The sequence below is a fragment of the Leopardus geoffroyi genome, chromosome E1, assembly GCF_018350155.1.
Source record: "Leopardus geoffroyi isolate Oge1 chromosome E1, O.geoffroyi_Oge1_pat1.0, whole genome shotgun sequence".
Lineage (NCBI taxonomy): Eukaryota > Metazoa > Chordata > Mammalia > Carnivora > Felidae > Leopardus > Leopardus geoffroyi.
Window position 1 is genome coordinate 40,306,915 of NC_059330.1, and position 24,687 is coordinate 40,331,601.

The 24,687-nt window shown below is 50.2% G+C and overlaps 1 protein-coding gene and 1 long non-coding RNA gene across 2 annotated transcripts; one reads left to right on the forward strand and one right to left on the reverse strand.

The window, feature by feature from the left end:
- Nucleotides 1–526: 526 nt before the first annotated feature.
- Nucleotides 527–5,239, reverse strand: KRT14 (keratin 14). The gene is made up of 8 exons (XM_045488854.1): nt 4,622–5,239; nt 3,333–3,415; nt 2,616–2,772; nt 2,288–2,449; nt 2,060–2,185; nt 1,748–1,968; nt 1,608–1,654; nt 527–809 (listed from the first exon to the last, which is right to left on the reverse strand). Exons 1-8 carry the CDS (start codon nt 5,150–5,152, stop codon nt 712–714), a joined length of 1,425 nt encoding a protein of 474 aa, XP_045344810.1. The 5' UTR covers nt 5,153–5,239; the 3' UTR covers nt 527–711.
- LOC123603705 lies at nt 3,331–24,687 on the forward strand. Its single transcript, XR_006714975.1, has 3 exons — nt 3,331–3,439; nt 7,935–7,943; nt 24,676–24,687. It is a non-coding gene; the product is annotated as an uncharacterized LOC123603705 (long non-coding RNA).

The following is a 24,687-nucleotide window of genomic DNA, read 5'->3' on the forward strand; positions in this document are numbered from 1 at the left end:
GGTGACAACGTCTCAGTAAAGCGTGAGTTCTTACTGGGTTTGTGGACCTCCACTGATGAGCCTTAGGGGACCCAGGAACCTCATGAATTATGTGCAAGTGTGTGTGTGCTTATCGGGCTGGGGGAGGAAAGAATATCTATAGCTTTCAGTATATTCTCAAAGAAATCCCTGATGACAAAACTGTTAAAAAAAATCTTTAACCTGCTGCAGTGCCTGGCACACAAAAGGCACTCAATGATATTGGTGAATAAACAAATAAATAAATGAGTAAACAAAGAAGTGAGTGAGTGAATGAATGAATGTGCCTCCATGACCTTGGAGACACCACAAACGACCTAGTACACACATCCATCTCTATCTTTTGAGATGGTGAAAGCCATTCCAGGACCTGAGCCCAGTCCGCCCCCAAGCCCTTTTTCCCAGTCCCAGAGGCCACAGCCAGGTGTTAATGACAGGCTTCAAAGAGAGGCTTCCCCCGCTTTCTCCCCACCTCCACTCCTGACAATGACCAGGTAGAGGCGGGAGCTGTGCAACTCAGATAATGAAGCTTTATTGAATGCCAGGAGAGGGCAAGGGTGAGGCAGGACTCAAGTGTGAAGTTCTTGGGGGGCAAGAAAGGGGATTCCCTAGTGTGGTCTGTATCCACACGGCGGGGGAGCAGCGGCGGGGGGGGGGGGGGTTGCTCCTAGGCCTGAGCAATGCTGAGCAGCCTTAGTTCTTGGTGCGAAGAACCTGCTCGTGGGTGGACACCACCTTGCCATCGTGCACATCCATGACCTTGGTGCGGATCTGGCGACTGGAGGAGGTCACTGGGGAAGAGGGGAGAGAAGGTGTTACCAGCAGAGGACAGGCAATGGAGAAATCAGGAGTGGGGAGACCAGGGAGTTGGGAAGACTTAAGCAGACTATCTCCCTGTTGCCCTCTCCCCTGATTATCTCTTCACTCACTGCTCTTATCCCAGCACTGATCCCATCTGCACAGTTTTTTCAGCCTAGAGCTCCCGAAGGTAGGACAGAGTCTGTGTCCTCAAAGTGGAGGCTCCTAAGAACTCAGATCAGCTTGGTTCAGTCCAGATCAACCCAAGTGGACTGGTCTTGAAGGGAAGACCCATGTGGTGTCCTGTCCGTGGTGCTGACCATCAGAACATTGGAGTCTGCCACAGACACCAGGTGACAGAAGTAAAAAGTGGAGGCCACTAACTCCTAGCCCTAAGGAAGGTTTATAAAATGGCTTCTTGGGGCGCCTGAGTGGCGCAGTCGGTTAAGCGTCCGACTTCAGCCAGGTCACGATCTCGCGGTCCGTGAGTTCGAGCCCCGCGTCGGGCTCTGGGCTGATGGCTCAGAGCCTGGAGTCTGCTTCCGATTCTGTGTCTCCCTCTCTCTCTGCCCCTCCCCCATTCATGCTCTGTCTCTCTCTGTCTCAAAAATAAATAAAACGTTAAAAAATAAAATAAAATAAAATAAAATGGCTTCTTCTACCCAAGTAGGTTTATAAGGGATCTTGGGTGAGAAAACTCTAACTCAACCCCTCAAAAAGCCAATTCTCTAGACCTGCTGGGAGACAGGAAGTGGTCACGAGTCCAGTCTTGATGAGAAGGAAAGTCTTACCGTCTCTGGACGACTGAGAGCCAGAGGAGAACTGGGAAGAAGAGAGGCTATGAAGACAGAAAAGGGCAAGATCATTAGACACATGGGATACAGCAGGTGAATAGTGGGGGCAGGACCGGGAAGGAGGGCAGTGCACTCACTGGGCATCCTCGCCCTCCAGCAGGCGGCGGTAGGTGGCGATCTCCTGCTCCAGCCGCGTCTTCACGTCCAGCAGGATCTTGTACTCCTGGTTCTGCTGCTCCATCTCGCAGCGCAGCTGGGCCAGCTGCTCCTCCACGTTGCCGATCAGGTCCTGGATCTGGGCCAGCTGCATGCAGTAGCGGCCTTTGGTCTCCTCCAGGCTGTTCTCCAGGGATGCTTTCTGTGACGGAGGGAAAGATCAAGGATCAGTGAGGGTAGTCACTCTTTCCCTCCCAGTCCTGGATCAGATCCAAGCCTGCCAGCTCCCCTACCATGCTGAGCTGGGACTGCAGCTCGATCTCCAGGTTCTGCACGGTGCGCCGGAGCTCGGAGATCTCGCTCTTGCCGCTCTGCACCAGCTCGCTGTTGGTGGCCACCTCGCGGTTCAGCTCCTCTGTCTGCAGAAAAGAAAAAAAAGTCATTCACACTAGAAGTTCCTGGAAGGCGGGTCTCCTGGGTCCCTTCCCCACCCTTCCCCCCGCCCCCGGGATGACACCCACCTTGCTGAAGAACCAGTCCTCGGCGTCCTTGCGGTTCTTCTCCGCCATCTTCTCGTACTGGTCGCGCATCTCGTTCAGGATGCGGCTCAGGTCCACGCCGGGGGCGGCGTCCATCTCCACGTTGACGTCTCCGCCCACCTGGCCTCTCAGGGCGTTCATTTCCTGCACAACCAAAGAACGGTCCACAGTCAGGAGCCATGGCGGCATGGCAACCAGTTGGGGTTCCCTCCTCTCCGGTGATCCTGGCCTGAGCATTGCCCACACCAGCGCCACCCCATCTCAATCCCATCCTTTCCCTCCCAGCTTCATCTTCTAAGCTGGTTCTCACCTCCTCGTGGTTCTTCTTCAGGTAGGCCAGCTCCTCCTTCAGGCTCTCGATCTGCATCTCCAGGTCGGCCCTGGCCAGGGTCAACTCGTCCAGCACCCTGCGCAGGCCGTTGGTGTCAGCCTCCACGGTCATCCGCAGGTTCAGCTCAGTCTCGTACCTGGAATGATCCGAGACAAGAAGAATGGGACATCCATCCTGGCCACACTGAAGGCTTTGTTCTCTGCCCCCTGCAGCTTCTTCCCATAGCTGGCACCCTGTGGGTGGTTTAGGGAGTCAATTTTGAAAATGGCGTGGTTGGACACAGCACCCATTGAGGACTCAGATCTGAACACTCCTGGGGGCAGGGAATAAGGCAGTTCATTAGGCTGCAGAATTCAGGGAGGGGAGACGCTTCTGGCCTCACAACCAATAGCACACGGGCCTCCAAATGTGACTGCCTCCTACACTTCAGGGGCAGGTGGAGGAGTGGGGAACCCTCCTCCCTTAAAGCAATGACACCCAAACCTGGCCATGAATCAGAATCACTCAGGTAGCCTGTTAAGAATAACTGAATCAGAACTCCAGGTTGGGGCCCAGGAGTTTTGTATTTTTACAAGCACCCCAAGGGGTTTTCATCTGGCCATCCTGGCAACTGGTCAGCCCTGTTTAGGGGACGCTGCCCCAAAAATACCCCACCCTGGGGAGATTGGACATCCTGAGTCACTGCTGCGAACTCACTTGGTGCGGAAGTCATCAGCAGCAAGGCGGGCATTGTCAATCTGCAGGACGACATTGGCATTGTCCACGGTGGCCGTGAGGATCTGCAGGTAGAGAGGGCAGAGGTCGTCAGCCAAATGGACGTCACTAGCCAGACCTCACTGCAGCCTGCATACATCAGGCCTTTGCTTTCCTGCTCTCACCTGAGTCTCCCCTCCTCCCAAAAACCTTTGCCACAGCAACCTAAAGGGTAACCCCTGATGGCCCAGCTTCGACCCACGACTTTGCTGACTCCGGGTCAGAAAAAAATGGATAGAAAGAGCCCTGGCCTTTGAACTAAAAGCCCTTGAGTTATAGTCCTGGTTCTACCACTGATGAGTCTCAGGGTCTCGGTTCCCCTACCCACAGAGTGGAGGAGTGACCTAAGGTCCCAAAGTCTCCCTTCCTGGTCTGAATGCTCCTCTTTCTGTACAGGCCAATCTGCCCATCTTCACACCTTCCTTTTAAGCTCGCAGAGCATGGGACCTCAGGTGTGGCTTTCCCAAAAGAGGAGACCCCACTAGCGCAAGGGATGAGAAAAGAAGAAGCAGAGGAAATACTGAACCCCGGATTGGCTGCAGTCCTCTCCCTCACCATCTAATTTACCTAGTCCACGTGGGGCATCAGAGCCAGGCACGAAAGGAAGCAGGATCAGCGGGGAGGGCTCCCAGGGTGAGGTTGGAGCAGGGGGTTGGGGCTGGAGTCAGGTGATACAAGTCCCCCAGGCTCCCTCCTGTGCAGGACACGTAAGGCGGGGCTCCGCTGATTGCCTCTGTGGGGTTTTTGTGCCCGCCTGCCGGTGGGGAGGGGCGCCGGTGCCAGAGCTCACGGGCGGCAGCCGCCACAGCCCAGACTAATGAGCTAATGAGTGGTTTGGGTGTCTAGCCTGGTCCCGTTACAGCCTCGCTCCTCCCCTGTGCTGGGGAACAGGTAGCTGCCTCATGTATTAGCAAGTGGGCACACAGGTTCTGGCCTCAGCTCTGCCGTTGATTCGCAGGCCACAGCACCTCTCAAAGCTCTGACTCCTTCCCCTGTAAAATGTAAGGGTAGGAATCCCCAGGCTCTCACGGTCTACGGTCTGGAGCCCTGAAGGGCATGAGCAAAGCGGGGAGACACTGACCGGCTCCGCGGGGGGCGCCCAGAGCCAGAAGAAGGGATGCGGGGTTGGCGTCTGCCCGGTCTAGTAATCTAAAGATGCCAGTGGCCTGAGGCATCTATCGCTCCAGAGCGAGAGAGCTAGAATGGCAAGTCCTGCCGCCCGGTCCACACACCTTGTTCCTCAGGTCCTCGATGGTCTTGAAGTAGGGGCTGTAGTCCTTGGTCTCAGCGGGCCTCTGCCTCTGGTACCAGTCGCGGATCTTCACCTCCAGGTCGGCGTTGGCCTCCTCCAGGGCGCGCACCTTGTCCAGGTAGGAGGCCAGCCGGTCGTTGAGGTTCTGCATGGTCACCTTCTCGCTGCCCACCAGGAGCCCGTCACTACCACCAAAGCCACCACCGAAGCCAGCACCAAGGCCACCTCCAAAGCCAGCACCAAGGCCACCACCATATCCTCCACCGAAGCCGCTACCCAGGGCCCCACCAAAGCTGCTGCTGCTGCTGAAGCCGCCGCCGTAGCCGCCCCCCAGGCCGTAGGCCCCCCCGGAGGAGTAGCGGGAGGAGGAGACCGACAGGCCCCCGTAGGCGCTGGGGGCCCGGCAGGACCCTCCGGCCAGCACGGAGGACATGCGGCTGGAGCCGCCCCCGATGCCGCAGGAGCCCTTCATGGAGCTGGAGGAGGTGAACTGGCGGCTGCAGGTGGTCATGATGCCAGGAGGGAGGTGAGTGAGCGAGTGAGCGAGCGAGCGAGGCGGCAGAGAGGAGAGAGAGGTGCTCAGGTAAGTTGGAATAGGAGGTGGGTGCTTTATACTCCTGAGGAGGGGGCGGGCCTGGCACTTTCCATTCCCCTTGGCTTTCACCACCCACAGGCCAGTGCCAACTCCCAGTCAGATCCCTCCTCTCCCCCGCCTCATCACGTCTGTCATATTTTACTGGAAACTCATTGTTTAGGGTGTTTTTGGTTCCTTGTCCCGCCAGGTGTGATTCACACAAGGAGGTGTGGGCCTGCAGGCTATACTTTCCCATCTGGCCCTGGGAGCCGCGGCCCTCAGGAGCCCGCGTGTTGGGCTCGGCCAGGCGGCGGGGAGCAGGACGTCTGCCCCAGAAACCTGGTGACCTGTTCTCCCGTTAATGAGGTGGGCCTTTGACATCCATCCAGACATCACTCCAGGTGGCTCCTGGCTGGAGAAATGCCAGCATGGCAAGGCTACGTTAGCCGCAGTGATGCCCCCTCGGCATTACCGTCTGTAAAAAGAGAGAAGTTCTTGGGGGGGGTCCTCCCAGATGCGACCCGCTAGGCTGTGCCGAGAAGCCTGTCACATCCCCCGGAACACGCCCAGCCAATCAGCTGGCTCGGGCTTCCACCCGGACACCCCCATTAAAGGGAAATCTAAACAGCTTTTCCCCAACCCTGAGCACAGACTCTAAGATCCTCCACACACCTGTGGATGGGCCCATGGTGTTGGCTGGCCAAGAGCAGGTGGCCAAGGGGTGGGGGGGGGCCTCACAGACACAGCCAGAGACGTGCTAAATAAGAGCATGGAGTCAGACTGAGTCTGGGCTCTGCTGTGTGCCCCTGTGTGACCTGACATTTCTCCGAGCCTCAGTTTCCCCGTAAAGTGGGAGTAAACATCATCCACCCTGCCTACTGCAGAGTCAGCTCCGAGAATCCAAGTGGCAGTGTATATGTGAGGGTTTTATAAGCCAAGTATGGCACGAAGTCTGGTTAGCATTGTTGTAGCCTCGTCTGGCCACAAAGAGGGTGTGTAACAGCCATGGGCCAGGACAGGAGAGCCTTTTTGCTTCTAGCCCCAGGTGTCTCCAGGCCCCCAGGGCAGCGGCAGTGGGAGAGGCTGGCTCGGGCACCCTGGTCTGAGCCCCTTGCATCGCTGGCCCAAGAGATTTGGGGGTGAAGAGACAGTGCAGGCACTTGGGAGTGTACTCGAGGGTCCCTGACTCCTGAGACCCTGAGGCTCAGGGGGGCATTTCCAGGGGTCCCTTTGGTTCTGCCTCGGAGGCTTGCATATTGGGACCTCAGCTGCCCCCACGTCTCCCAAGCAGCCTCCAGAGGCACCCCTTCCAGCCACACCCGCCTTCCCGCCAGCCCCTCAGCCCCACGGACCCCAGCAGGCATGTTGGGAGGAATGCAGTCGTGTCTGGGGCTGCCTGACACGTCCCATCTCCCCAGACAGGCCCCAACAGCCCCCGCTGCAGGCTCCAACGCTCTTCCTGGGATCAACAGCTCCCAGGAGGGAAGCAAAGCCTCCCTCTCCCCGCCACTCTGGCTGCCACCAAAGCACATGCCAAGGGAGCACCCCCTCTCCGGGGCTTAGGAGCTCAGAAGACAATGCTGAGACAGACACTTGAGGCTGTGGGCTCCCCAAATCTGCCGCCCAAGGACTTGCAAGGATGAGTAAGCAAGGGCCCCGCCTTGCCCCACCCACCCCTGATGGACACTCTAATCTCTTTCCAGGGAATGGTCCCCCACCCGGCCCAGCCCTACAACTACCCCAGTGAGAGGCAGCAGGGATTTTGGCTGAGGGACAGATGCATTTGTTAGGAGGCATACTGCCCTTGGGTGGGGCAGGGGGGTACCTACCAGAGAAAAATGCAGCCTCCACAGAGACCTGCGGGACAGGAGTGGGTGCAAAGCCCAACACCAGCTTTCTCTGTGCTGCCCACCACCCTGTCTCCCTCCACGGCAGGAAGCCACAGATAAAATCCCTAGAGCGCAGGACGTGGGCAAAGCTCTCCTCCCCCAACCTTCCACCTGATTCGGTAGAACCCAAAAGAGGCTCCTTCCTTGTCCACTTCAAAGGGAAATCCAAAAGTAAAGAGCACAGGGAACCAGCGACATGTACACTCACGCACACAATCTAGGAAGAGACTTTTGCCAGCCCTCCTTGCCCCTCCGGACCCCGGAGCCCCAGCCTGGAACACAAGCCTGAGGTCCCCCACCTCTTTCCGGCCAGCGCCCAGGATTAGACCCCTGGCCTCGATCCTGGGACTGATCTCTGCAGACGTGGAACTAGGCACAAATGGTCCAGTCTGGTGCTCATGACATTGGAGGAGAGACAGCTTTCTGGACAACAGGGATTAAAGGGATGAGGGCTTGTCCGCTGGGCCCCAGACTCCTAAACAAGCTTTAAGTGGGCACCATGACCTGGCCTTCACTCCACCTACCCCAAAGAGGAGGGGGCCAAAATGAGCCTAGGGCGGTGTCTCTTGTGGTTGGTGAGTCTTCCTGCCAGCCTATGGAGGGGGGGGGGATCAATGCCAACCCAAACAGGTGAGGCGGCAGGGCCAAGCAGCCCCCCACAGAGCCTGCATTGTGTGCTGAGGATGGGCTGGGCACCAGGGGATGGGTTCCTAAGGAAGGAGGGGACCTAGTGACAGCCCAGTCTGAGGAGAGAGGCACAGCCCCTGTCTTCAGAGCCCCGTCTAATGGAAGAGACTGCCCCTGCCCTTAAGAAGCCCCCAGCCTGAAAGGGAAGAGAAGTACGCATCAAAAGTACTTAAGACATGGACAAGCATAAGAAAAGCACAATTGATATGTATTCATTTCCTGGGACCACCGTGATAAATTACCCCAAGCTTTGTGGGTTAAAACAACAGAAGTGTATTCTCTCACTGTTCTGGAAGTCCAAAATCAAGTTGTCAGCAGGGTCACACTCCGTCTGAAGGCTCCAGGGGAGAACCCTTTCTTACCTCTTCCAGCTCCCAGTGGCTCCTTGCAGTCCTTGGTTTGTGGTGACACAACTCCCATCTCCGCCTCCGGCTTCACGTGGCTCTTTGTGTCTGTGTCTCTCTCTGTGTCCTTTTCTGTCTCTTCTAAGGACACGCATTGGGTTTGGTGCTCACCCTAACCCAGTGTGATCTCATCTCAATTCTTACCATAATGGCATCTGCAAAGACCCTGTTTCCAAATCAGGTCACATTCTGAGGTTCCAGTGGATGTGAATTGGCGGGGGAGCGGGGGGCACTGTCCAACCCACTACATGTGTAACGGACCAGGAACTGTCCACATCACAGCAGGAGTGGTGAAAACGTGGTGGATGAATGACTGTGATAAGATGCCGGCAGGGCCCATCTGGGGGCAGCTTCTGGGGGCAGCTGTTAGCTCAACATAGAAGGGTGCTGGGGAGTGGGCAGCAGAGAGACAGAATTCTCAGGTGTCCGGGTCACGGTTCCCACCACCTAGTTTCTCTGGGTCCTTTACGTATAGACAGCTGCTCTGGAGGAGAGCTTTTTTTTTATTTTTGTTTTAAAATTTTTATTTTGAGATAATAAAAAGTTGCTAAAGTAATACAGAGAGTTCATATGCGCCCTTCACCCAACTTCCCCAATACAATCATGTTACATAAATATTGTACCATGATTCAAACAAGTAAATTAACATTGACCCAATGCTATTAATTAACTACAGAGTTTACTTGAATTTCACCGGTTTTTCTACTAATGTCCCTTCTCTGTTGCAAGATCCCACCCAGGACCCCACATTCCATTGGTTGTCACGTCTCCTTGGTCTCTCCCAATCTATGACAGCTCCTCAGTCCATCCTTATCTTTCATGACCTTGACAGTTTGGAAGGCGACTAGTAGAATATCCCCCAGGTTGGGTTCTCCTGATATTTCCTCATGATCAGATTGAGGTTATGCATTTTGGCAAGACAACCAAAGAAATAGTGTGTCCTTCTCAGTGCCTCAGCTCAGGTATGGAAGACATTAATTGAATGGGTCTTACTGCTGTCCATTGGCTAAGGTAGTGTTTGCTGGATTTCTCCATTGTAGCGTTACTGTTTTTCCCATTGAAATTAATAAATACCTTCAAGAAGATACTTTGAGACTATTCAACCATACTGTTTCTCCTTCAACTCCTTTTTTTTTTTTTTTTTTTTTTTTTGGACTAATTCTGCATCCATTTGTGATGGGAAAGAGCTCTTGATACCCAAGAGCTCTTCATCTTAAACTTAAGTGAGCTTAAGACCCTCATTCGCCCTGAACTCCTTGAAGGAATGTGGCTTTTAAGAAACACATTGGAGGAGGAAATCCAGGCCCAAGAAAGAACTCTTTCTTCCTTTCTAATCCAGCCCCCAAAGCCAGACTCTGTACCCTAAGACGCTCCCAGGCTACTTCCTTGGAAGACCTACCAACTATTTCTGTAGTCGTTAATGTCTAGAGTCATTCCTTAAGCCCCCACCAGCCTGGAGGAAAAAATAGGACAGTCAGTGTCCTCCCCGTGTCACAGGTAGGAAGTCTGAGGTCCATAGTCAAGTGAGCGTCAAGGTTCTAATTAGAACCCCCCCTCCTTGGTATTCTCAGACCTCTGCCAGAGGCTGGGCTCCTCCTCTCCTCCCAGCAGAGTCTTATATCCCCTGCCCTTCCTTCCCTGTCCCTCCACACCATTCCCTGCCCACCCTTCTCACTTTTGCCCATCCTTTTCTCCACCAAGCTGCTTGCCTGTAGCACGGGTAAAAGTCTCCTAGAGCTGAGGGCTGTCACTTCTAGAAGTGACAGACTGAGGCCTGAGCTGACCTAGAGCTCGATTTCTGCCTCCAGGAATACTGGGCTAGCATGAGGGCAAGGAGCAGGCTGGCAGGCAGGATTGCAAACACAGGAGGCAATCGGGAGCCTAGAGTACCTCCTCGAGGCCCTGAGTCCTCTTTCCTCTAGAAAGGTCTGCCACCCACTGGTTTCCCAGGCCAGCCTGCCCATCTGGGCCTTGTCCTTGTGAGAGCCTTCACTGACACAACAGATGGGCTCAGCCAAGTGTTTCAGTGTCCATGGCCTTGTCTGTACCTGCCAGCTGCTAAGGATGACAGGACAGAAATCGACTGTCCCACATTATAGATGCAAAAGGCTCAGAGGTTGAGGAAATTTGCAAGGTCCATAGTGAGGAAGCCGCTCAGCCAGGATTCATTTCCAGCTCTTCCTGGCTGTGAGCCTCACTTTTCAAACACAGAGAACGGTCCTTGAAAGTCAGAGCCAAAAAGGGGATCAGGGGTCATCTAAACCAACCTCTTAACTTTACAGATGAGAAAACTAAGGCCCTGAGATGGAAAAGGTCATGTCCAAAGCCACTCATCAGAGCTTGCTTTGCAGAAATGGCAGAGGTCTGAGAATCCCAAGGGGGGACTCTAACTAGTCACCTGACTATGAAATGTGTGACAAGTGCCTCCCAGAAATCTGAGCTAGGCAGGCTGAGAATGTGTGGGCTGAAATGTGTGCCTGCACCCCAGAATCACATTTAGGTTGTTAAGAACATGAAGAGTTAAGTAGCCAAAGCCCAGCAACACATGGGTTCACTAACCATCTATGAGCTACCTACTCAGGGAAAGTAAGGCTTATGTTCTCTAGCCAATTACCCATAATGCTCACTGAAAACTGAACTCCACCCCCAACAGCCCAGTCCCCTCACTGACCCTTACATCACCTTCCATCTTCCAGCCTCTGCCTGAATTTCCGCTTCTGTCCTCTCTTCCTGCCCAGATTTTTCATGTTCCTTAAGGCCAAGCTTCAGTTCAACACACAGATTTAATATACGATCTTCTGCAGGCTGTGTGGCATAAAGTAGATGGAAAATGAACAAAAGGGAAGGAGGGGTGGGAGGAAGGAAGAGAGGAATGGGAAGATGATAAGGGAATGTGAAAGGATACTTGGGATGGATGAATGGATGGATGGATCGATGGATGGGCAGGTGGATGGACGGATGAACGAAAGGAAGGATAATGGATGGAAATAGAAGAATGGAAGGTGGATAGATGGTGGGCGGGAAGCTGGGAAAGGACGGATGGAAGACAGAGAAAGGGCGGTCATCACACCTGTCCCAGGGTGGACAAGCATCCACCTTGACTGGGGAAGGACCAGGGCCACAGGAGTTCTCAACTTAGCTGAACCTTGACAGTGAATAGATGCTGAGCAACAAAGGAAGTGAAGAGGGACATCCCATTTGCTCACCTGAGCAAAGACTCAGTGGTATGCAACCCTGGTCTGAGGACAATGCAGCACCTAAGCGTCGTTAGAACACAGAGCTGAACTGCCTGGCAGAACTGAGAACAGAGGCCGGGTCATACACGTGGAGCTAAGCAGCCCAGACTTTATCCTAACAACACCGGGAGGACCGAAGGTTCTACACACGGGAGTTACGCCGTCAGCTGTGTTTCACAAAGGCCACTCTGGCATCCACGTGGAACGTACTTCGGGAGAAGGGACAAGAAAGGCAGAGCCAAGAAGATGTTGCCTTGCCACTACCCAGGCAAGAGATGGGGTTGGCTCAGACCTCTCCTCTGCCGGGAAGTCCCCACCCCAACACCTTGGATCACCTGACCTTCCCCTTCTCAGCCTTCCTACTGCCTCTGTGATACGTGCCACCCCCCAGGAGAGCTTACCACAGTGCCTGAGAGGGCCACAAAGTGTCTCTCACATAGTAGGTGGTCAGCACATTAAGTTGGTATAATTACCCCAGCCTGTTTGGGGAGACACAGTCCCTGTCCTTGGGGATGCCCAGTCTGATGGGGGAGGGCAAAAATGAGGGTAGAGCCTACTCTGCTCTCTGAGGGGAGCCTGGAGCCAAGAAGCCACCAGGTGGGGTGGGTAGTACACAGAAGGCTTCTTGGAAAGGGTGCGTTTGACTCAGGTTTTGAAAGAAGGAAGAGCCCTCCATGGGTGGAGTGGGGAGAGGGCATTCCCAGGCAGGGGCGTGGCTGTGGGAACCGCAGCACCAGCGGTGAGTCGAGAGGAAAGTCAGCGCCTGAGTTGGAATGGCTGTGTCAGGAGTCCCGAGCTCTGGGCCCGCAGGACAAAGGGCAGGGGCGAGAAGGGAAAGAGGTCCCCAGGCGTCTCCAGCCTCACGGGCGGAAAGGAAAGGACCCCCACCAGCCAGAGGTTGGGGAGTGGTCTCAGTGCTGTGCTGCCCCAGACTGAGCCATCACGTTGGACTGGGGAAGGACCAGGGCCTCCCAAGTCAGTCAGGCCAGGGCTCCAGGTCAGGCACCCCTCAGTGACGAGCCACGTGACCTTGGACAAGTCACTGCGGCCCTCCCAGCCCCGTTTCCTATCAAATGGGTATCATAACAGTTCCTACCTTGCAGGATTATCGAAAGGACTAGATAATTCATGGCAAGCGGCCAGCAGGGTGCTCGGCACAGAGTCGACGTGTGGCAAAAAGTTCTCTTAAAGTAAGCCCCAGAGTTTGACCAACGGGGGACAGTGGGTGAGCTCAAATGGAGACCAAGTGTCGCAATTCAGGCAAAGACAGAGACAAAGAACAAAGAGGGTCCAGGATAGTGGTGGGCAGTGGTGGAAGGAATGGGGAGGCCTTGGGAGGGCTGCTGAGGCCAGCAGGCCGAGGTGATGAACTGCTGAGTCTGAGGGCCCGGCCAGGGTGGAGTCTATGGGAATGGGCAGGCCCGGAAGCCCCGCTGGGGAAGAGTCAGCAGGACGGTTTGGGTGTGAGGAGAGAGGGCCCGGGAGCTGGCGTGTGGCCCACATTCTGCGGATGGAGGCCCAGCACTGCCTCCCCTGACTGGGAGTGAAGGGGACGAAGAAGCAGCCAGTGCAGGTGTCCCCATGAGGCCCTGAGACCCAGGGAAGCCCCACCAGCCACTCGACATCCAGGGCCTGGTTCTTCTCCCCGCCCTGGCTATCGGTACAGGGGGGGCGACATCTGCACACACACACACACACACACACACCGATTCTAGGTCACTCACCTGCAAAAGAGGGGGAGCTGGGTCAGCTTATGATAAAAGACATGTGTATAATAAAACTGAAAATATCCAAAAAGGGTTGAAGACAAATCAAAAATTAGGTACTAGGGTATATTGATAAACATGTTTTTTTGATTGCAGGGAGCCTGGGTGGCTCAATCAGTTAAGCGTCCAGCTCTTGATTTCAGCTCAGGTCATGATCTCATGGTTCGTGAGTTCGAGCCCCACGTTGGGTGCTGTGCTGACAGCTCCTGCTTGGGATTCTCTGTCTCCCTCTCTCTCTGCCCCTCCCCTGCTCTGCTCATTCTCTCTCTCTCTTCCTCTCTCTCCTTCTCTCTCCTCTCTCTCTCTCTCTCTGTCTCTGTCTCTGCCCCTCCTGTGCACTATCTGTCTCAAAATAAATAAATAAACTTCAAAAAAAATACATGTTTTGGTTGCAAGCAATGGAATGGCAACACTTCACAAAGAGGCAATTCATTGACTCATTGTTCTCTCCCTCTCTCCCCCTCCTGCCCCAACACAGGCATGCAAACACCCACATGCACACACACACCCCTCAGCCTTGATCTGCCTCCTGGCTTCACCTGCACAGGCCAGACACCCTCACGAGTCTGGAACCATAACTGAGGGAGCCCTGAACTCACCCTTCAGCCTCACGGCCAGAGAAGATCAGCTCAAATTTGACAAACCCCAGGGAAGGCTGATATGGCCAGTGGCCAAAATCTCATATGACCAACCCAGCAGGCACACACGCCCCCTGTCCGTGACCAAGGAAGAGGGATCTGGGTATCGGAAGAAGGAGAGCACAGATTTGGTCCCAATCTTTATGAGCTAAGCCCCAGTGTGTGTCTATCACAAAACTGTACAGAAGAGGTTTCTATACCTGATCTACCTCTGGGTAGATCTACCTCTGGGTTTCCTGGCAGCCAAGGCAAAAAGGAAAACATGTTGGAATATGAAACGTCACTAAGAAGGAGGCATATCTGACTGTCCAGAGACACAAACATCTTCTAAGTTCTGAGGTCTGAGAAGAATCTCTTCTTCAGAGATTCCGAAGGTCACCAAGAGGTTCTACTCACTGAGCCCTGCCTCTATCAGACACCATGCTAGACATTTCCACCGATACTCTCATTTAATCTTACAAACCTCCTTGGGGAGGGCATTACTGGGTCCACGTTATAGACACAGAGAGGTAAAAGCAAGGAAGTTCCACTGGACCTCAGTCTCCAAGGGCCAAGCACCTCCCAGCTGCCACTGAACATGGAGGTGTCCCAACAGTGCCAAGGTGCTCCATAAAGCCAGATCCCCTAACCCTGGCAGCATCATGGCCTGCCTCCTATGAGCACCAAGCTCTAACCACTTCTCCTGGGCACGTACTGGCCAGACTTCAACTGTCATGACCAGAGACCTCTGCCTGAGGGTCTTCTCTGGCCATCAGAGCCCATTCTGCCTGTGCACAGGACAGGCTGTGGTGCTGGAGAATTAACACCTCTCCCCTGACTAAAAGCATCCTCAGCCTATCAGGTTAGGAGGATAAATACCCCAGCTCCCTTGTCCCTTGGGAGGAACTCCGAGGTGCTTGTTCTTCACTGTCCCTAAGGATTACGCTACAGCTGTCCACAGCATTCACTTGCTTGGTCACGCACCCCTTGTTAGCTTCCTCCCCTTCCCCGTCCCAACTACCCACCCCCTAATGGGGTTTCGTGAACTCCACCCAAAAATACTTCTCGCACTCAAGTTTTTGTTGAAGGCTCTGCTTCTGGAACCCAAACCGAAGCACCTGAGAGGGGAAATAGATATATATAATAAATAAGGTATTTTACTAATGTATAAAATATTATATACAGATTATAATAATATAATAATAATATATAATATAATAATAAGATAAGTATTATAAATGTTACTACTATAAGGGCTATGCAGCACTTAACTCACAAATAATAAGAAGTACTCTTTGTAATAAATGCCACAGAGTCCATCGACCTTCATAGGATGCTTTTGTTGGTTTTTGCCAAGCTCTTGCAACCTGCTTCTGGTGGCAACTGACAAGCAAGTATGGTTCTGACACGAAGGCCAGTTGAAATTTTTGTTTGTGTTGAGGAGGAAGATCAATGGGAAACAGCACAGACATATGCCCTAACTCGAGCCATTCATCAATGACACAAGTGACTTCTTTGCCGAACCAGATTGTAGATTTCAAATCCAGAAAGCGTATTTTCTTGCAGGTTTTGCTATTAACAATGCAATGGCTAGAGACATGACACATGTTTTTTGAAAAAAATTTTTAATGTTTTATTTATTTTTGAGAGACGGAGACAGAGACAGAGTATGAGTGGGGGAGGGGCAGAGAAAGAGGGAGGCAGAGAATCCAAAGCAGCTCCAGGCTCTGAGCGGTCAGCACAGAGCTTGATGTGGAGTTCAAACCCACGAACTGTGAGATTGTGACCTGAGCTGAAGTCAGACGCTTAACCGACTGAGCCACCCAGGCACCCCTAGTTTGCATTATTTTTAACATGTTTCCTTAAGATATTTAAGTCTGGGTTTTCTTAAGTCTAGACAATCAATAAAACACAACAAATCTAGCCCTGATTCGTAGCATTTACAATTTCCATGGTGTAAATGCCCTACCAAATTACCACCTGGGGGAGAAAGGTGGGGGGGGGGGCGGCATCGGCCAAGACAGGGCTGAGGAAGAAGAGCTTGGCCACCATAGCACCACCCACCCTGAGCCCAGCACAACTCCTGGCCCAGAGCAGCCCCTTAGTGGATCCAGAGCTGCGTTCACTCCTCTCCTGCGAGAACTCGCCCTTTCTGCAAACTTGACCAAGTCCAGCAAAGCCAGGATTCTGCTCATCTGGAAGATCGACACACAGGTAGCATGAGAGGGCCCTGTTCTGATAGCTTACCTACCAGTCATGCATCCTTAAGTAGGTCGCTCAGCCTCCCTGAGCTTCGGTTTCTGCACCTGTAAGATGGACTGAGTACGGTGCAGGGACATAGCGAGGAGTCTTGGCAGAGAGCAGGCTGGGAGGAGACATTTGCTCAAGCTCAACTTTAGGAAGCAGAATGCAACTGCCTTTCCCCAGCTTTGGTGTGAGAATCAAATGTAATAACGGGTCCTCTTCAGGTAAGTACTAATACCCTAAATTCGCAGAAGAAGGAACCAAAATTCAGAGATGAAGGGATCAGCCAAGGTTATGCTCCAAGTTTAACCACAGGTTGGCCTCTTGCCTCCTTCCACTATTCCACATTACCTTCTACAAGGGACTACAGTCTTGCTTTATGGTTTTTCCCTCCTTTTGGTTATCACTTTTGATTTCTGTAGTCATATTATTATCTAAATACAAAGTTAAGTTAAAATCTATTATATGGTATCACAGGCTACAACGCAGATGAACCCTAAGGACATTATGCTACATGAAATAAGCCCATCACAAAAAGGACTAATACAAAGTATCTAAAGTAGCCAAAGTCATAGAAACAGAAAGTAGAAAGTCTGTTACCAGGAGAAAATGGAATTTGGGGTTTAGTGAGTATAGAGCTTCCATGTTGCAAGATGAAAAAAATTCTAGAGATCTGTTGAACAACATTGTGAATATATTTAACACTACTGAACTCTACACTTAAAAATTCTTAAAATGGTAAAAAAAAAAATCTATTACAAGGTAATATAAAATTGACCGACCAAGATATTGGTGTGTGCAATCTGTTTTTAACTAGGAAGTTGATGTAGTATTCAAAATGAACTGCTTTTATGTTTTTTAAATTTTCTATTTGAAAAAGTTCTTTGTTCTGGGGCGCCTAGGTGGCTCAGTCAGTTGAGCATCCAACTTCAGCTCAGGTCATGATCTCGCAATTGATGAGTTCCAGCCCCGCGTCGGGCTCTGTGCTGACAGCTCAGAGCCTGGAGCCTGCTTCTGCTTCTGTGTCTCCCTCTCTCTCTGCCCCTCCCCTGCTCATGCTCTGTCTTTCTCTGTCTCAAAAATAAAGATAAACATTAAAAAATATTTTTTAAATAAAAAATGTCTTTGTTCATACACACACATACACAATTTTGTGTATAAAAGCAGGTGCACTCTTTTTTTTCTTTCCTGTTTTCTTGGATCTCTTCTTTCCCTCTACTATCCCCTACACCCACCTCAGGCTCCCACCCTACCCCCAAGGTAACCCATGTTAATAACATACGTCCCTTTCATATTTCAGGTGTGCGCGTAATTATATACACACATATGCCGTTATTTAGACAAGGGGCTGGGTTTGTTTATACACACAAGTGATATCAGTACACCGCCTGTGTTTTTCTGCAGTGTGCATTTATTTCCCTTTCCCCGATGCCTCCAAAGTCCTCTTGCCATCTGACATAGTTCCAATTTGTTGATTGTAGTGGCTGCTTAATATCGCCTAGTATGAGTGGACCACCATTTACCCAGCTCTATAAGGCTGACCAAGGGGTAGTCACTTTGTTTTCCTTTTTCAGTCACTATAAATAATGCACCCTCCTATGTGCAAGGTCTCTTATTTCTATTAATTTATTCTATTCTATTAATAATGAAACCCCTTAGTCATTTGAAAATCATCACTGATGTGTACTCACACATAATGAAGCCAGAAAGGAGCCCAAGAGACTAAAGACTCTGGGGACAGAACGATGGATGAATGTTTTTGGGTTTTATGTTCCTTTTCTTTTTTAATGTTTATTTTTTAATGTTTTTTTTTAATTTTTTTTCCAACGTTTTTTATTTATTTTTGGGACAAAGAGAGACAGAGCATGAACGGGGGAGGGGCAGAGAGAGAGGGAGACACAGAATCGGAAACAGGCTCCAGGCTCTGAGCCATCAGCCCAGAGCCTGACGCGGGGCTCGAACTCACGGACCGCGAGATCGTGACCTGGCTGAAGTCGGACGCTTAACCGACTGCGCCACCCAGGCGCCCCAATGTTTATTTATTTTTGAGAGAGAGAGAGTGAGAGCCAGGAGGAGCGGGGTGGGTGGGGGGCGGGGAGACACAGAATCCGAACCAGGCTCCAGGCTCTGAGCTGTCAGCACAAGGCCCAACACGGGCCTTGAACTCACGAACCTTGAGATCATGACCTGAGCCTAAGTCGGACACTCAACCGACTGAGCTACCCAGGCGCCCCTGTTTTGTATATTTCTGTTTATGTTGTCACACTATTCATATGGCAGATAAAAGCTGGAAGGAACAAAACCTACCTGTTTTGTGTGTAACAACCCTATAATCGTAGGAGAGAAAGCGACCCCAGGCCCCAGCAATGTGTTCACAGGGAGTCAAGTCAGAAGAGGACTCTCTTTCTAAATAGCCGACATCTTTGCTGTAACACCCCTTGACCTGCTCAGAGCCCTTCAGGGGTCCTGGACTGTCGGGAAAAGGGGGACGCAGAGCCATATCCTCCCGTGGCAATGACCAAGCAGTACATCAGAGGAAAGGCCACATAAAGCTCTCTACTTTCTCGGTGCCTCAGCTCTTGCCGACCAGGCTCCCGTCCTTCCACGGCTCAGGCGGACACTCGCTTTCTCTTCCATGCAGCTCTACTCAACCAACACCTACCATGGCGGCTGCCTTGTACCAACATGGCAAGGGGCGCGTGGGATCAGAGAAGCCCTGTCCTCAAGACACTTGCTTCTGAGGGGCGCCTGCGTGGCTCAGTCGGTGAAGCGTCTCACTTCGACTCAGGTCATGCTCGCTCGGTTCATGAGTTCGAGCCCCACATCGGGCTTTGTGCTGACAGTGCAGAGCCTGCTTGGGATTCTCCCTCCTTCTCAATCTCTGTACCTGTCCCCCACTTGCGCTCTCTCTCTCTCTCTCAGTGAATGGATAAACTTTAAAAACAAGAAACAAACCCTCTTCTGAGAAGATTCCGTGGAGACCTGAAAGAACGAGGTCTATACCCCAAACCCATGGCTTGACTCCACAAATCCTTACTGAGTGTCCCACACGTGCAGGGTGCTAAGGGTTGTGGGAAACAGCAAAACAAAGAGCTTCCTCTGTGTTTATGTTTCGGGGAGCTGTTGGAAGGTCTCAAACAACAAGCCTGGGAGGTGGGAAGGCAAACATAAGAAATTGCTTATCTCAGACACAAGGAGGGACGCTGTGCTTTTTATAGCTCTAGGAAACAATGGGCCCAAAGAAGGCAAAACCTGACAGGCTTACCACTCATTCATTTACATCAGCAGATACACTTTATGGGCTATCATTAATTCTCACCCCAGCCATTGTTTTAGCTCTTTATGCAATTATCGAAAACAATATTTCACAAACTTTGACACTAACTCAAGCAAAAAGAATCTGAGGGTGTGTTCAAAATAAAGTTACAAGAACGTTCTGGAGCACTCCACTGCCTCCTCTCAGGTGCCAGGATCTCACGGAGTGGGAAAGGCCGTCTGATTTGGGACTGGAATCTTAGCTTGGGAAATCCAGGCAGCAAGACATTTCCGAATAGAGAAGCCAGTTTGCTCATACTTCTGCCTTGATATCATCCTTTAAGGGGGTTCATGTTTTATTTCCACAGGATATAATAATGAAAGGGAGAAACATGGTTCCTGCTCTCAGGAATTTTTACTAACTAGCTAGGAGGCCCTAACAAAAGTTTTTTGGGGGTTTTTGTGTTTGGCAGCCCAGGCCAGGACGCTCTCTCTACGTGAGGGTCTTTCCATAACGTCAGGTTTAAAAGTGACAGATGAACCAATTAACCAAAAAGATTTTGGGGACACCTGGGTGGCTCAGTCCATTGAGCATCCAACATCAGCTCAGGTCATGATCTCGAGGTTCATAAGTTCATGGCCTGCATCGGGCTCTGTGCTGTCAGTGCAGAGCCTGCTTCGGATCCTCTGCCCCTCCCCTGCTCATTCTCTCTCTCTCTCTCTCTCAAATAAACATTTTATTTTTTTAATTTTTTTTTCATTTATTTTTGAGAGAGTGAGACAAAGTGAGAGTGGGGGAGGAGCAGAGAGAGAGGGAGACACAGAATCCAAAGCAGGCACCAGCAGGCTCAACACGGGGCTCGAACCCACAAACCGTGAGATCATGACCTGAGCTGAAGTCAGACACTTAACTGACTGAGCCACCCGGGCGCCCCTAAAAAAAATAAACATTTTAAAGAAAAGAGATTTTTAAAAGATAACACCCAAAGTTGGTGAGCAGGTTTTGAAATAGGCACCCTCATTCCCTGCTGGAAAGTACGTAAATTGGTACCACTTCTCTTTAAATCAATTTGACGGCACAAATCAAGATCCTTAAAACATTTGTTATCCTCTCACCTAATCATTACACTTATGAGAATTAAGCCTGAGGAAATAATGCAAAATATTTGTAAAAGCTTTATGCAGAAAGATATCATTGCTGTATTATTTTAATTTGCCACAGCAACAACAAAAAACAGTGGAAACAGCATTACACGTATAACACTTCTCTTAAAATATTAATAAAAATCAGGGGCTCCTGGGTGGCTCAGTCAGTTAAGCACCCAACTCTTGATTTCCGGTCAGGTCATGATCTCACAGTTAGTGACTTCAGGCCCATGTCGGGGGCTCCCTGTCATCCGTCAGCACAGGGCCTGTTTGGGATTCTCTCTCCCTCTCTCTCTGCCTCTCCCCTGCTTGTGCACATGCACACATGCTCTCTTTTTCAAAATAAATAAATAAACTTCCAAAAAAATATTAATAAAAATCAAATGCAAAACAGTATAGTGTGGTTGTAGATAGATAGATAGATAGATCTGTAATATATATGTGAAAGAAATTCACCAAAATGTTATTAGTGATTGCCTTTGGGTACTGGGATTTGGGGTTCAGCTGAATCATAAACTCACCTATGGCCTGGAAGACAGGATCGTTGACCATAAAAAAGGAGACATGTCTACTGAACAACCAACAATGATTATGGATTGCAGAGTGATGAATCAGACTCGGCAGCCTTGAAAGATGAAAAATATTTTGCCATGTATAAAGCAGGGACTCCAGATGACACTGGAGGTTAAATGTATCATTTATCACCACCCCTCTAGACATCCCTAAAATTAGCATAAATGGATAAAGCGTGTATTAGACAAAGAGACCAGGAGAAGGGATTATAGTATGAAAGTTTTGGAATCTGGAAAACAAACAAACAAAAAATAATCTTGGCGCTTTCCCAGGGAGAAGCCAAGAAGCAAGCAGATTCACACAGCAGGACCCTGGGAAGCTTCTGGAATAGGAGGCACCAGGCATATCTGAAAGGGGAGTGCACATGGGCTGAAAGGAGGAAGACAAATGGGTCAAAAGTTCATACAAAAATCAGTGAGACCTCCATAGCTTCTTTCTACCCCAACCTCTGATGCCAATAACTCCTCCTTATCCCAGGAGAAGCTGGGGGTGCACTCTGGAGAATTTACCCAAAAGGATTAAACCCTGAGAGACCAAGTGCACTCTGGAGAATTTACCCAGAAGGACTAAACCTTGAGAGACCAAGCACAGCTAACAGTGGGGGCAATAAACTGATATAAGTCAGATTAACTGAGACTGAGACTCTTTCAGTCCCCTTCCTCCACATAGCTTCCTGAAAGCTGGTAGCTCTTCCTTCCTGAGGAAGACCCTACCCAAGAGAAAAAGCCTACAGATACTGACATTTCGGGTCCCCCCCCCCATAAAACAGCATATTCTGCACTAGATTATTCTATAGTGAGACTCACTGGGGGAAAGCCCCCCACTGTACACACACACACTTACATTCCTTACCCATTCCTTACACACTTCTTACCTTACCCATAAATATTAGTAGACAACCAAGAACCCCAGACATTTGAGGGAAACCTCTGACATAAAGGACGGAGATGAGACAAACCAGGAAAAAGGCAGCTGAGAGGAAATTGAAATGATGACGGAAATGGAAGAAATGTTAAAGCCCTGATCAATAGGGTTAATGAGGTAAGAGGAAATCTTGGATCTTCAAACAAGAACAAGAGACTATTTTTAAAAAGTATCCAGAGTTATAGGGTACTAAAAATATATCTGATATTTTAAAAACTAAATCATAAGATTAGATGGTAAAGTTTAGGAAAACCTCAGAAAGTCAAAAAAAAAGAGAAGGTAGAAGAAAAATAGAATGAAATACATAGGAAAAGGAGGAGTTCCAGAAGGAGAGAAAATGGCTGGGGGTGGGGGGATCATTAAATAAACATTCAAGAAAATTTCCCAGAAGTAAAGAACATGAATTTATATGCTGAAAGATTCTGCCAAGTGCCCAATCCAACAGATCCACACAGCCACATCGAGGGAGAACATGTGCTACTGCAGCCTGCTAGAGAGAAAGAGAAGAGCCTAAAAGCTCTGGGGTTAGGGATAGGAATAGGATAGCATAAAAGATCTAGAATCAAAACAATATTAGACTTCTCAGTAGCAACACTGGAAGCCAGGATGTAGTGATACAATACCTTCAAAATGCTGAGGGAAATTTATTCGCAACCAAGAATTCCATACCCAGCCAAACTATCAGTCAAGAATGAGAGTAGACTCATGATGTTTTCAGACATGAAACGTCTATGAACCCTTTCCCAGGAAACTGCCAGAGGATGTGTTTCACTAAAATGAAGGGGGAAGAAAAGAAAAGGGAAGACATGGGATCCAGGAAACAGGGAAGCAATGCAGGAAGAAGGGATGTCCACAAGGACAGTGAAGGAAGATTTCGGGATGACAGGAGGCATAGAGAGCGCCCAGAACATGCTGGGACAGGATGCAGGACAGCAGGTTCCAAAGAGTAATATCTTCAAGAAGATAAAACTTATGAAATACTCAGTGTTTTAACATGTTAGGGGGAGATCTATATTTCTGGCAGTGAATTAGGGAATAAATTTAGGATAAGTACATAGAAAACCTCAGCAAATTGAAAAAGAGATGTTTATCCCAAAGAAATCTAACATAGCATAAAATGTTTTTGGACTGTAAATAATAGTTAAATAGTCATGATAATGTAAAATTAAACATTTACCTAATGAAAATAGCATATATTGAAAGTGTAGGAAGAAGTAGGGAGCGTCCATGCTGTACAAGAGAGATGAATCCCTCTCCTTCAGAGTGGGAAGTCAAGCAATTAGAAAAAAAATTGAAAAAAAAAAAAGCAAGAAATGGTAGTATAAGCCTGTGGTTTAGAAATAAGGCAGTGGGGGGGGGGGGGCGCCTGGGTGGTTCAGTCGGTTGGGCGGCCGACTTCGGCTCGGGTCATGATCTCGCGGTCCCTGAGTTCGAGCCCCGCGTCGGGCTCTGTGCTGACCCGCTCAGAGCCTGGAGCCTGTTTCGGATTCTGTGTCTCCCTCTCTCTCTGACCCTCCCCCATTCATGCTCTGTCTCTGTCTCAAAAATAAATAAACGTTAAAAAAAATTTTTTAAAAAAAAAAGAAATAAGGCAGTGGCTCAGTCGGTTGAGCATCTGACTTTCGGCTCAGGTCATGATCTCATGGTTCATGAGTTTGAGCCCCACGTCGGGCTCTGTGCCGACAGTTCAGAGCCTGGAGCTACCTTTGAATTCTGTGTCTCCTCTCTCTGCTTCTCCCCAGCTTGTGCTCTCTCTCAATAATAAGTAAATACACTTTAAAAAATTATAGAAATAAGGCAAACGGGGCACCTGGGTGGCTCAGTTGGTTGAGCATCCAACTTCAGTTCAGGTCATGATCTCAAGGTTTGTGCGTTCAAGCCCCACACCGGGCTCTGTGCTGACAGCTCAGAGCCTGGAGCCTGCTTCGGATTCTGTGTCTCCCTCTTTCTCTCTGCCCCTCTCCTGCTCATGCTCTGTCTCTCTCTCTCCTTCAAAAATAAAATAAACATTAAAAAATTTTTTTAAGAAATAAGGCAAATGCTGGGGCACTTGGGTGGCTCAGTTGGTTAAGCATCTGACTTCGGCTCAGGTCATGATCTCACAGTTCATGGGTTTGAGCCCCGTGTCGGGCTCTGTGCTGACAGCTGGGAGCCTGGAGCCTGCTTCGGATTCTGTGTCTCCCTCTCTCTGCCCCTTCCCCAGCTCCCACTCTTGCCCCTTCTCCAGTTCACTCTCTCTCTCTCTCTCTCTCAAAAATAAATAAAAATTTAAAAAATTATTTTAAAGAAATTAGGCAAATGCCAAAAGTAATAGCTAAGAGTTGAAAGTGAGAAGTGGGAATGCAGGCATGGGACACAGCCTCAGGATGGCTCTTTTTTATAGAAAGACTTATTATGTGATACATACATAACTTTGATTTTGTAAATTAAATTTTTTTAATATGGGAAGCACTCATGGTGTGGGACAGGATGGTTGACTCAAGGATACAGAGCAGGGCCAGGCAGAAAAGCACCCAAGTGGGTTGAGACAGAGGGTCAAGCATTGGAGGGGAAAGAGAACATCACAGGTGATTAAACAGTAGAGTCCTGATCATGTCTGCGTACTTGAACTTGGCCATATTCTTTCTAGAGAGTCCAGCAGGTAGAAATGGGGCTGGGAGAGATGGACAGCAAGGGGCCCAGTCAGTTATCCCGTGCCCAGCTCTAGGGAGAGAGGCAGCAGGTCTGAACA